Here is a 12,316-nt window from a genome sequence, read left to right as displayed (position 1 = left end):
CAGCAGGTGCGGATGGCTGAGGAGAGCGAGGACTCAGATGAGGGGCCAGGACCATTAGGGAGTGGACTGCTGCCTTCAGAGATTGTGGGGGCTGGCAGCAGCGATGAGGAGGTTCCCGAGGAGCCTGTGCCAAGTGTGCGTGCGCACAGGGCTGCTCGCAGGAAAGAGCAACTGCAGCAGCACAGGCGACTCGGGAGTAAGGCTGCAAGGTAATGGCCCCTCCCTCAAGAAGATAAAAGACAGCTGTGAATCGGACGTTCTTTGCAGGAAGCAAAGACGTTTTGAAACTTCAGCCTCGTGGACATTGCAGTATCGTTAAGTTGGTATTTGAAGACTCTTGTGTTGTAAAATATTTCTCGGTAACCTTACCTGTTATTTTTGGCAGCCTCGCACAGTTTTGGCGAGGCTCGTGCTTATCAAAGTTAATTAGTTTGCAGCAGCCTTTTAACCGGGGATTCGTAAGAATCATTAAAAGGTTTCTGTTCCTTTTGGTTCGTGTTGGTTTTATTGGACAAGGGTTTGGGTCAGAACACCGTCATAAATAATGAATCCGTTGACATGCATCTGAATTTATGATCGTGTGACCGTGGGGATGCTGGAACGATCATAACTCTGAAAAACGGTCGCTTTTTTTTCCTGTGCCGTTGTAACCTTGAACCATCACTAAACAAACTGTTGTCAGTGGAGGACTCCCTGTATTTCTGACCACTAATTTTGAGCCTTTTTTTTTTTTTTCCTCTCCTGCCAGGTAAACCTGAGTGAACAGCAGGTCTCCTCCAGTTTGTTTATCAGGGCCCTGATGATGTCAGTGTGCCATTCCGCCGTAGTCTGTAAGCCTTTACTGTTATCAAAGGGCACCGGGTGGGGGAGCTTTGCGGGAGGCACATGCTCTGGGGATCCCATTCAGCTAAATTGGGTGAAGTTACTCTCAGTTGAGAAGAGCAGCCCCCCCCCATCAGTCCCTCAGTAGCATTTCCTGGTGGTCAGGACCCCCTCAGTATGGATTGGGCTACAGAACATAGCTGATGGTGTTGGCCAGACCGCTAAGGTGGCAGGCCAAGAGACCTGGAAAGCAAACTTAGAAACTGCAGAATTCCAGCCTCTAAGACCCCCTCCACCATTGGCCTGTCCAGCTGGCTAGAATCAGAACTGTATATCTCCACCTTAAGGAGAGAGATCCATGGGGATTCTTAGCCATCCAGATGTTGGTTGTCCCAAAGGTGCTTTTTTTTTTTTTTTTTTTCCTTTTCTAAACGGCAACTGGAATTTCTCGTTTGTTTTTTCTTTGAAAACATTTCGCTTCTCCTCCAAGAAGCTTCTTCTGTTCTAACTTCCATTAGAACTGGACGAGAAGAGAAACGTTTGCAACGAGAAAAAAACAAGAAAATCCAGTTGCCCTTCGGGGAGGTGGGAGTGGAGAGAGCACCTCTGGGACAACTTAAGGAGAGCTTTGTGACCAGAAGTTGTCCTAGCCCAGTAGTATGGCTTGGGATATATTTTCTACAAATTCACCATCTTTGAGGCAGAAATGATCTTGGGAAGGCGAGACAGCTCAACTATGATGTGCTGAATATTAATTAATTAAATTTGTTGGCTTGGGAAAGCAAGACAGGTCAACTATGATGTGCTGAATATTTATTTATTTGATTGATTGATTGGCTGCCCATCTTACAATAGGGTAACTCTGACCAGCTTAACAATAATAAAAATTGTATCTATAGGTATACGTTAAAACATAAATGCATTAAAACAAAACATTAACATCTTAAGGACATGTGGGGAGGAGGGTGTGGGCAGGATCTGTTGTTACTCGGTCAACCACCTCCGCTGTGCTGTTCCCCTATTGGGACCTGGAAGTTTTTAAGCCATTATGAAAAGATAGGAGGGTTGGGGCCAACCTCACATGGGGAGCGGATGTGGGGCAAGATGTTCCAGAGCCACAGCAGAGAAGGCCCAATTCCTGAACCTGAATCCTCTTCCAGGATTATTCCTGGAGTCAGAATAATTGGGATGGCGGGACTCGCAGCATGCCTCCTCCTCTGCCAACACGAGTGATACGGGCCAGTCCCAGTGGAGTGAGATGGTCTCACAAGTTACCTTGACCCAGACCATGAAGGGCTGTGGTTGGTTAGCTGTGTGTAACAGGGAAGTCCAAACCAAACCAGTAGCATTTGGGCTCACCACTGTTGGCATAGCCCACCATTAAAGGGCAAGAGTTGAAAGGTTTTAGTGGTTCTCCTAGTTGGAATTAGCTTCACTGCTACATCGGGCTTCAGGTATACAAGAAGCTCACATCTTCCTTCCACCCCCAGCCATTTCCTCTTGGGCTAGGCCTTGAAGAACAATAGCAATAGCACTTCGACTTATATACAGCTTCACAGTGCTTTGCGGCCCTCTCTAAGCGGTTTACAGAGTTGCCCCCAACAATCTGGGTCCTCCTTTTCCCTGACCCCAGGAGGATGGGAGGCTGAATCAACCTTGAGCCGGTCAGGATCGAACTGTTGGCAGATGGCAGAATTCACCCACAGTTTTACATTACAGTACTGCCATCCTCTCTCGCTGCTTTCCTCTCACCACAATCCCAAGTTCTGACTAGTCCCACAGGAGCAGAGAGGAATAAAAAGATCTTGTCAGTGCTGAGTGAGACAGGGGCCTTGGTGATTCCCCACAGTGTGAGAGGTGAGGAGGACAGGGCGAACCCTGGCCAAGTTTAACCCCTTCACCAAATAGAGTCATGTTTGATGGGACCGGTCCAGAATTAGAATAGGATGTTCCCCTAGCAGGCGTGTTGAGGAATGGCACCCCTGACCCTCCCAAGATCCTATTAGTAGCAGAGGGAGGGTCTGGGGAAGAGGTTGTGAATGTTGCTAGCGTCCTCTTTGGCATAAAACTGTCCACTGTCCATTTGTTCAGCTGACCTCTCCCTTTCTTTCTCTGTTACAGTCGAGAATCCTTACCGGATGGACAATCTTGTGATTAACAGCCGAGCCAAGCTGCTGCAGAAATACTTGAGTGATGAAGATAAGGAGCTCCAGGCCCTTTATGCTTTACAAGCCCTAGTGGTGAAGCTGGACCAGCCAGCAAGTAAGTTCTTCTCTCTCTCTCTTCCAGAAAAATCAGGCATGATATTCTTCGATTAAAATGAATTCCGATCTTTGGAAATCGCCCTCCTTTCCCCCCACCCCTTCTTCTCCTCCTTCCCCTCCCCTCGAGGCCCCGAGTCAGGAGTTGCTGGCGCGGCTCCGCCTGACTCCAGTCCCGTTGCCTCAGGAAGGGAAAGGCAAAAAGGAAGAGCCGCGATGGCGCTTTGCAATGGCAGCAGCGGCTCCTGGTTTTGCCTTTCCTTTCCGAGGCAACGTGGAGACTGGAGCCGCATGGAACTGCACCGGCGGTAGCAACTCCTGACAGCCCCAGCCGGATACCTGAGCGGAACCTGGGTGGTGCGGCGGGAGGCCGCTGAGCGGCAGGAAAGGGAGCTGGGCCAGCCACAGACCAGCCTCCGTGCAACACGCCACCGCCTGGCCCTGGCGAGGAGAAAGCAGCGGGTGCTCCCGGGCGCGCGGCGGCTCTCTTGGCTGGCCCGATTTTTTTTTCAGAGCGGAATATCATGCCTGAAAAATGATCCTAAGCGAGGGAGGGAGGGAAGGACATAAAGTCAGTGGCATGAATTCCCCATCCAGAAGTGTGGAAACCAAGCAGAACTTCCCCTGAATAGCAAACCTGGACTCCGCTTACTGTGTTTCTCTGAAAATAAGACCGGGTCTTATATCCATTTTTGGCTCCAAAAGAGATGCATTGGGTCTTATTTTCAGGGAAATACCGGCACTAAATGCGTCCGTCTGGTTGACAATCTTAACAGAGCTTATTTTGGGGATACTGCTGATGAGTAGCCTGAAAAATGCTAGGGCTTATTTTCCGGCCGGGTCTTAATTTTCAGGGAAACAAGGTAAGCTGTACTCACACACTCATGCATGTTTCTGTCTTGCGAGAATTGGAGTTTGAATCATAAAGGACAGGTGTCTATGGAGATTCCCAATTATCCAGGTCTGGTTGTCCCCAAAGGTGCTTTTCCCAAAAGACAACTGGACTTTATTGCATTTTTATTTTTTAAATAAAACATTTAGCTTCTCACCCAAGAAGCTTCTTCAGTTCTGAACTGAAGAAGGTTCTTGGATAAGAAACAAAACATTTTCAAAGGGGAAAATAGCCTTTTGGGAAAAGCACCTTTGGGACTAAAGGACAAGTCAGGTGGAAATAAAAATTCTGAGCAGCCTTACGATCTGGCCACCTTTTTGGATATGTTGTCCAGGTAGTCCTTGGCTTAAGACCACAATCGAGCCCAAAATATCTGTTCCCAAGTCAGGCAGCTGTTAAGTGAGTTTTGCCCACATTACGACCTTTCCTGCCACAGTTGTTCCCTGAATCACTGCAGTTATTGAGTTAGTAACCCAGTTGTTCAGTGAATCTGGCTTCCTTGTTGACTTTGCTTGTCAGAAGATAACAAAAGGGGGATCACATGGCCTTGGGACATAGCAAAGGTCATAAAGCTGAACCAGTTGCCAGGCGTTTTAATTTCGATCACATAATCATGGGGATGCTGTGAAAGTCATAAGTGTGAAAAAACGGTCATAAACCATTTGTTTTTCAGTGCCGTTGTAACTTTGAACGATCACTAAGCGAACTGTTGTAAGTCAAGGATTACCTGACCTTTAGGAAAATCCAGTAGATCTCTGTGTTTCCCCCAAATAAGACCCTGTCTTATATTTTTTTTGCCACCCAAAAAAGGCACCAGGTCTTATTTTCGGAAGATGTCATGCACTGACTAACCTCACTTGCATGCATCACCCTGCCCTCCTTTTCGCTGTCAGAGGCCTTCAGGAACTACTACTTCTACGGCTGGCAAGGCTTTCCTGAAGGCCTCTGCAGCTGATAATAGAGCTCTGGATCGATCCAGGGCTTTGATATCAGCTACAGAGGCCTTCAGGAAAGCCTTGCCGGCTGCAGAAGAAATGGGCCGGTAAGGCAGGTGTTGTGGTGTGCGAGGCCTGGCTACAAGTGTCCAAAGGTAAGTAGTAGGGGAGCTCCACCCCCCAGCCCCACCCTAGCTTAATTTTTACCCATGCACTCTGGAGTGGGTGGGATCTTAATTAGGGCTTATTTTGGGGGTAGGGCTTATGTGTTTAAAAGATCAAGCTAGGACTTACTTTTTCAGGATAGGTCGTATTTTCAGGAAAACAGGGTAGTTGCTTTGATCACAAGGAAAGAGAAGGAAGGAAAAAATCCCCCAGTGCTCCGAAACTGGACTTTTCAAAACCATCGAGCCAATGTGCCTTTCAAAAATGCTACGTTTCCACTTTTTTTCCCCCCCCTTAAACCCCGTCTTCCTTAGACAAGCTGGTTAGCAAACGAGGACACTGAAGCAGAACAGAAGGCATCAGAAGTGGGAAAAATTGGTTTTAGGCACCTTAGGAACCAGCTGCGCTCTTCCACTCGATCGTGCATTCAGATAGCAGGATTTTGATGTTTTTGGTAGGAAACACATATGCCTGATTATAATGGAGGGGGAAATTACAGACAGAGAGAAACATCCTTTGATCAGCGTGACAGGAAAGGAGTCTGAAATTATCAGGCCTTAAGGCTGAATTTTGAAGACGTTCTGGCAGATGGTTTGCAAAAAAAGATAGGAAGATTAGAATATATATTTATATATATATATATATATTCTCCATGCTTTACTGATTATCATGGGGGGGGTTAAATTCTGGCCTTTTTTCCTTCCTCCTGTGTTTTGCAAAGGGGGGGCATTTTGATGAGGTTAAAGTAATAACAGGCGTTCCTCGGCTTAACGGCCACAACCGAGCCCAACATTTCCGTTAAGTGCATTTTGCTGCGTTTTGCGATGGCTCTTGCCACAGTCGTTAAGTGAAGCGCAACGGTGAAACGTTGGTGGCACGGTTGTGAAGCGAATCTGGCTTCCCCTTTGACTTTGCTTGTGAGAAGGTCGCAAATGGGGATCGCGTGACCCCGGGGCCCTCCAAACGGTCATAACTACTTGGCAGTTGCCAAGTGACCGAATTTTAATCCCACGTTGGTCATGTGGTCATTTATAAGTGAGGAAAACAGGCATGTGACTTTTTTCAGTGTTGTTGTAACTTTGCACGGTCACTACACAAACGGTTGTAAGTCGAGGCCTACCTGTACTTTTTGTTTTCTTCTTCTCCAGAAAGAGTAAAATAATGTGGTTTTTTTCCCTCTCCTCCCCCAAACTTGGCAACTTTAAGATGTGTAGAAACTGACTGGGGAATTCTGGGAGTTGAATCCGAACACCTTTAACATCTCCAAGGTTTAGAAACAGTACTTTTTAAATCCAAGAATCTTATACAGGTGGTCTTCAATTTACAACGACGATTGAGCCCAAAATCTCTGTTGTTCAGTGAGCGTAGCAGTACTTTTAATCCAAGAACCTTATATGTAGTTTTAGAAATTGAGCCCAAAATCTCTGTTGTTCAGTGAGACATTAACAATACTATTTTAATCCAAGTAAGTTTATAGTGGTAGTCCTCGATTTACGATGACAATTGAGCCCAAAATCTCTGTTGTTTAGTGAGACATTTGTTGTCTCGTTTTATGGCCTTTCTTGCCAATGGATCACTGCCATTGTTAAATTAGGGACACTGTTGTTAAGTGAATCCGGCTTCTCCCTTGACTTTTTGCATGGCAGAAGGTCGCAAAAGGGGATCACTTCACCCCAGGACACGTCGTAAATATGAGCGGTTGTCAAGCATTTGGATTTGGATCGCGTGACCTCGGGGATGCTGCAGTGGTCGTAAGTTTGGAAAATGGTCATAAGTCCCCTTTTTTCAGTGCCATTATAACTTTGAGCGGTCACTAAATGAACTTTTGTAAGTCGAGGAGAACTGTGTTTCTCTGGGAATGGAGTGCACTGACATTGTCGACCGTTGCTATTTTCCTAGCAAGGAACAAAACCCACAAACAGTACAAATTCCCGTTGGGCCTCTTAACGATCAACATAACTCAGGTGTGTGTTACCTGAGCCCCAGGTTTATAAGCCGTCCTGCAAAGCCTTGGAGGGGCAACCCTCAAAAGTGGCCATTGCACGGTTTAATTTCTGTTTCTCAAATGTTCACACGCTGCCAGCTGCCAAATCCTTAAAGGGATATGCAAAGAAAAAGAAGCTTGCCTCGAATATTAACGAAGTATTCAATTAAAACCACCAGCAATTTATATTAAGATAGTGCAATGCTATCAAGGTAGTTAAAATAGCAATAGCCCTTAGGCTTATATACCGCTTTGCAGTGTTTTTACAGCCCTCTCTAAGCAGTTTACCGAGTCAGCATATTCCCCCCCGTCCCCCAAAAAAATATATATGGGTCCTCAGTTTACCGACCTCAGAAGAATGTAAGGCTGAGTCAACCTTGAGCCGATCAAGATCGACCTGCTGGCAGTCGGAAGAATTAGCCTGCAATACTTGCATTCCAAAATAATGCGCGCTGTAAAAGGGACACGGTGGCTCAGTGGCTAAGACACTGAGCTTGTTGATCAGAAAGGTCGGCAGTTCAATGGTTCGAACCCCTAGCGCCGCGTCACAGAGTGAGCTCCCGTTCCTGGTCCCAGCTTCTGCCAACCTAGCAGTTCGAATGCATGTTAAAAAAAAATGCAAGTAGAAAAATAGGAACCCCTTTTGGTGGGAAAGTAACAGTGTTCTGTGCGCCTTCGGCATTTAGTCATGCCGGCCACATGACCGCGGAGATATCTTCGGACAGCGCTGGCTCTGCGGCTTTGTAACGGAGATGAGCACCGCCCCCTAGAGCCGGAAAGGACTAGCACGTATGCGCGAGGGGAACCTTTACCTTTACTGAATTCTAACCACCGCACACACACACACACACACCCAGATCTTTTAAAACACATCAAATTGTTTTTTCTCTCTCCCTGCCTTTTGAAGTCCAGCCCTCCTGCTTGGTTCTGAGACCTGAGAAATATTGCAGGCCAAAAACTGCATTGCCAACCTTTTGCAACCTGGCATTTCCCAGATGTGTCGAGACTCTTCACTTGGAAACCTCTCTGGCCCGGTACATGTAGTACATCCTGGGAGTTGTAGTCCCAATTTATCCAATGGGCGCAACCTTTGGGGAAGGCCAGGATGTGTTATCTTTCTCCGATGAGGAAAGAAACTGGGCTTGGACAGTTAGGCGCACAACTTTTAATAAAAAGCCGTGGCTGAAGTTGCTACCGCTATAAAAGGACGAATATTACTCCAGGTAGCCGTTGACTTACAACCATCTGTTTAGTGCAGAGGTCTCCAAACTTGGCAACTTTAAGACTTGTGGACTTCAACTCCCAGAATTCTCCAGCCAGCAAAGCTGGCTGGAGAATTCTGGGAGTTGAAGTCCACAAGTCTTAAAGTTGCCAAGTTTGGTAGACCCCTGGCTTCAACAGCACTGGGGGAAAAAAGTGACTTATGACCAGTTTTCACACTTAACAGCCGTTGTAGCACCCCCATGGTCATGTGATCAAAATTGAGAAGGCTGGCAACTGGCATGTATTTTATGACGTGTATCCCAGTGCCATGCAAATATCTTTTGCGACCTTCTGACAAGCACGATTAATGGGGAAGCCCGATTCACTTAACAACCATGTCACAGGTAGTCCTCAACTTACAATCGTTCATTTTTGGCATTTTGTTACAACGGCACTGAAAAAAGTGACTTAGGACTGTTTTTCCACGCATAACGACGGTGACAGCATTCCCCAAGGTCTTACGATCAAAATCCGGGTGCTCGGCAACCGACTCGCATTTATGACGGTTGCAGCATCCCAGAGTTATGTGATTCACTTTTAACAATCGTGTTATTAATTTTAAACATCCTGCCGCGATTCACTTTAGCAAGCGTGGCGAGGCAAAAGTGGCACTTCACAAATGTCTCACTTGGAGAGACAGATTTTGGGCTCCGTTGTGGTCGCAAGTCAAGAACTACCTGTAACTAAACATATAAACAACCGCAGCGATTCACTGAACAACGGTGGCAAGGTGGGGTGAACGGTGGTAAAAATGGGGGCAAAACTCACTTAGCCCCCAGAAACGTTTGGGCTCACCTGTGGTCGTAAGTCAGGGACTGCCCGTATCAAGGCTCAGCGGGCAAAGGTCCTCCTCACCAGCTGACCTGTCCTCTCTGTCAACTCATAAAAATATTTCTATGGTCTCTTTAGAGTTGCCAACAGAAAGAGAGGGGGGAGCAGTGTGGTAGCTTGCAAACCGAAACTGCATTTTATCAATGTTTTCAAAGATAGTAACTAGGGTGACCGAAGTTTCTGCCGTGCAAAATTCTAACTGGAGAGCATGATTGATGATTCTTGGCTATGGATGTGTCCCATTGGAGAATATTGAATTATGATACACCCGGGGGGTGGGGGGAAAACCAGGGTCAAGGGTGACCATGAATGTTGTGCCTCAGAGTCAGCTGCACGCAGGCAGTGCCGGCATGTTAAACTCCCAATAAATCCTTTCTGGAAGTTTTTGGAAGTTTGGCTCAAGACTCATGATTTAAATGGGCTGGTGGGGGTGTTAAGTAAACTGCCGCAATCCTGACACTCTCCTTGCTTCCAGATCTCCTCCGAATGTTCTTCGATGCCTTGTACGACGAGGACGTCATTAAAGAGGACGCCTTCTACAAGTGGGAGTCGAGCAAGGACCCAGCCGAGCAGCAAGGGAAAGGCGTCGCCCTCAAGTCGGTCACAGCCTTTTACACTTGGTTGCGTGAAGCTGATGACGAATCCGACACCAACAATTGAGCAGCCCGCAAGAGTGGGGAGGGCGGCCGGGGTGGGTGGGGGCAGACCGAACCTGCCCTGCTGCTGCTGCTCTGGCCCCCTCCTTGGAGCCTGGACTCCCTTGGGGCGCTGGCGTGGAGGGGGGGGGAACGAGGAGGCGCAGGGCTGACCTCTGCCACTTTTTTTTTCCTCCCGCCCGCCCTCATTAAGACTACTTCTTTCTTTTTATTTTTTTTCTCCTTTCTTTTCCCTTTTTTTCCCCCCCCCTTTTTCCTTTTTATTTTTTTGGTTGGGATTTTTTTTTCTCTTTTTCTTTTTTTTTTTTCCGTTTTAACAGCCTGTATTGGTTTGTGTCTGATGATAATAAATTGATGCTCAAGGAGGTAGGTGTTGCTGTGGGCGCTCCGCTCAGCCCCCCACCCCACCCCTACCCCGCCCCTCCCTCTCTCTCTGGGCACCTGCCCTGAATGATTTTTCCTGAGTGGGGGAGGGAAGGACACCCCACCCCAATTCTTCTGGTGCAAAGCACCCCCTGAAACACATGTCTTTGGATGGAAAATGAGGGTGGGTAGCCAACCCAATGCCTACGCTCCTGCCATCTCTCTCTCTCTCTCTCTCTCTCCCTCTCCCTCCTTCCCTCCTCCCCCTCTCTCTCTCCTCCCTCAACCCTCCTTTTCTCCACTTTATGGCTGAAATATAGAGATTATATAAATATATATATAAAATATAAATATAGACTTATTAAATCTTTTTTGAGGTTGGAGAATAGAACTCTTTAAACTGGCCACAAATGGCTCTTCCCCCCTCTCCCCCGATCCTCTCATATGGTCACCCACTTTTATTTGGAGGGGGAGCATGACCGCCTGGAATTAACGTAAACAACAACCCCCCCAAAAAAAAACCCCAAACCAGAATGGATGTTTCTTTGGAAATCAATTTTTGCAAGCGGAACAGAAATCACTTCAAACCTTCACCGTCGCTGCTTGAGGAGTTGCCGGCGTCTCACTGGCCAAGAGGTGAGGGTGGCTCTGAGCTTCCCTGAACCTTTCCCCCCGCCCCCTCTCCCTTTTTCCACAAGCTCACCACCACGGCTGCCTTGGCCTTCGTGGGCCAACCTCACCCCTTCGCACCCTTGCCGTCTCGCCCTGCGCCGTCCCGCCTCCGAGCGCACGGAAAGGGCCGCAACCCGCTTTGTTCTGCACTTGGATAGTTAACGGAGCTGCTGCGCGCTTGTAATGGAAAGGAAAACAAAACAAAAAGCAAACGACAACGAAACCACAAACAAAACAAACTTTATAAACAAAAAACAAAAAATGGATACAATTACCGTTCACGTGAATTTGTAAATATTTTTTTTTTCCTCCTTTTTCTTTCTTTTTTTTCCTTGTTTTTGTTTTCTTTCTTTACGGAGTATTTAATTGAAGATTCAAAAAAAAAAAGCATCTTTTCACCGTAAACTGGAAATAATAATAATAATAATAAAAAATAAAAAAAGAACATTGCTTAAACCAAGGTGATGTGTGGGTGATGTCGCCTTCCCCGCCCGATCGGGGCAGGAATTTTGGGAGTGAAAAAACACAGCGTCTTGTATCACCCAGCCTGCCAAAACAAAGAGAGAGAGAGAGAGAGAGAGGAAGGGGAGGAGGCTCGGAAGTTGCCCCTGTGTTCAAGCTGCTCAATACGGAACAATTTGGCATGTTGTTCGAAGCCTTTTGAAACAGAAAGCGTGCTACTTTGGAAAAAGAAAAAAAAGTGGGGGCAGGAGAAAGAATAGGCCTGAAGAAATTCCACGGCGAAGAGGAAAGAGGCAACGTAGAAAGGAAGGTTATTGTAAGTTCGGCGATGCTTATGATTACATGCGGCCATGGCTAATTTTGATGGGACGTGAAAAATAAAGTCTTTGGACAGGTTCCTTGCAAGTTTTGAAGCGTTATAGAGTTGTCTCCCAAATTGTGTTTGGAAAAAAAAAAAAATTTCGAATGGCAATGACCTCGTTAACGGTGTTTTCATTGGAAGAATCATTGTGTCTTGACTATCTCTGCTTTCTAGACCTTTCTAGAGTAGTCCTTAAACCAAGGATCTTCAAACTTGGCAAGTTTAAGACTTGTGGACTTCAAACTCCCAGAATTCCTGAGCTAAGATGACTGGAGGAGGAGGAATTCTGGGAGTTGAAGTCCACAAGTCTTAAAAGCTGTCCAGTTTGAAGACCCCTGCCTTGGATTGAAAGGCACCGAGCATTCCCATCCTAAGAAGCAGGTTAACACTTGGACTTAACGCAGGTAGTCCTCGGCTTACAACCTTTCGTTTAGTGGCTGTTCAAAGTTACAATGGCACTTGCGACCGTTTTTCACACTTACGACCATAGCAGCTTCCCCGTGGTTGGGTGATCGATGGGTCAGCTTATCAACTGACTCATATTTATGACGGTTGCCGTATCCCGGGGTCATCATGGGATTCCTTTTTGTGACCTGTCAAGACAAGTCAATGAGGAAGCCAGATTTACGTACTAACTTAACAGCGGCTA

The 12,316-nt window shown here is 46.8% G+C and overlaps 1 protein-coding gene across 46 annotated transcripts in view; it reads left to right on the top strand.

Annotated features, from left to right (window-relative positions):
- Positions 1-11,778, top strand: part of EIF4G1 (eukaryotic translation initiation factor 4 gamma 1) — a 135,447-nt gene extending 123,669 nt beyond the window's left edge. For all 46 annotated transcript variants that reach the window (XM_087965489.1, XM_087965483.1, XM_087965475.1 and 43 more), the window contains 3 exons: positions 749-830; positions 2,944-3,084; positions 9,629-11,778. In XM_087965489.1, coding sequence (XP_087821615.1) covers positions 749-830; positions 2,944-3,084; positions 9,629-9,813 — 408 coding nt within the window. In that variant the 3' untranslated portion in view covers positions 9,814-11,778. The remainder of the gene's footprint in view (positions 1-748; positions 831-2,943; positions 3,085-9,628) is intronic.
- The last annotated feature ends 538 nt before the right edge of the window (positions 11,779-12,316 follow it).

Source organism: Notechis scutatus, chromosome 4, assembly GCF_049901735.1.
Source record: "Notechis scutatus isolate UNSWTSFEM ecotype Mainland chromosome 4, rNotScu1.2, whole genome shotgun sequence".
NCBI classification, from domain to species: domain Eukaryota; kingdom Metazoa; phylum Chordata; class Lepidosauria; order Squamata; family Elapidae; genus Notechis; species Notechis scutatus.
The sequence above is the reverse complement of the archived record's forward strand: the minus strand, read 5'-3'. Positions and strand labels throughout refer to the sequence as shown.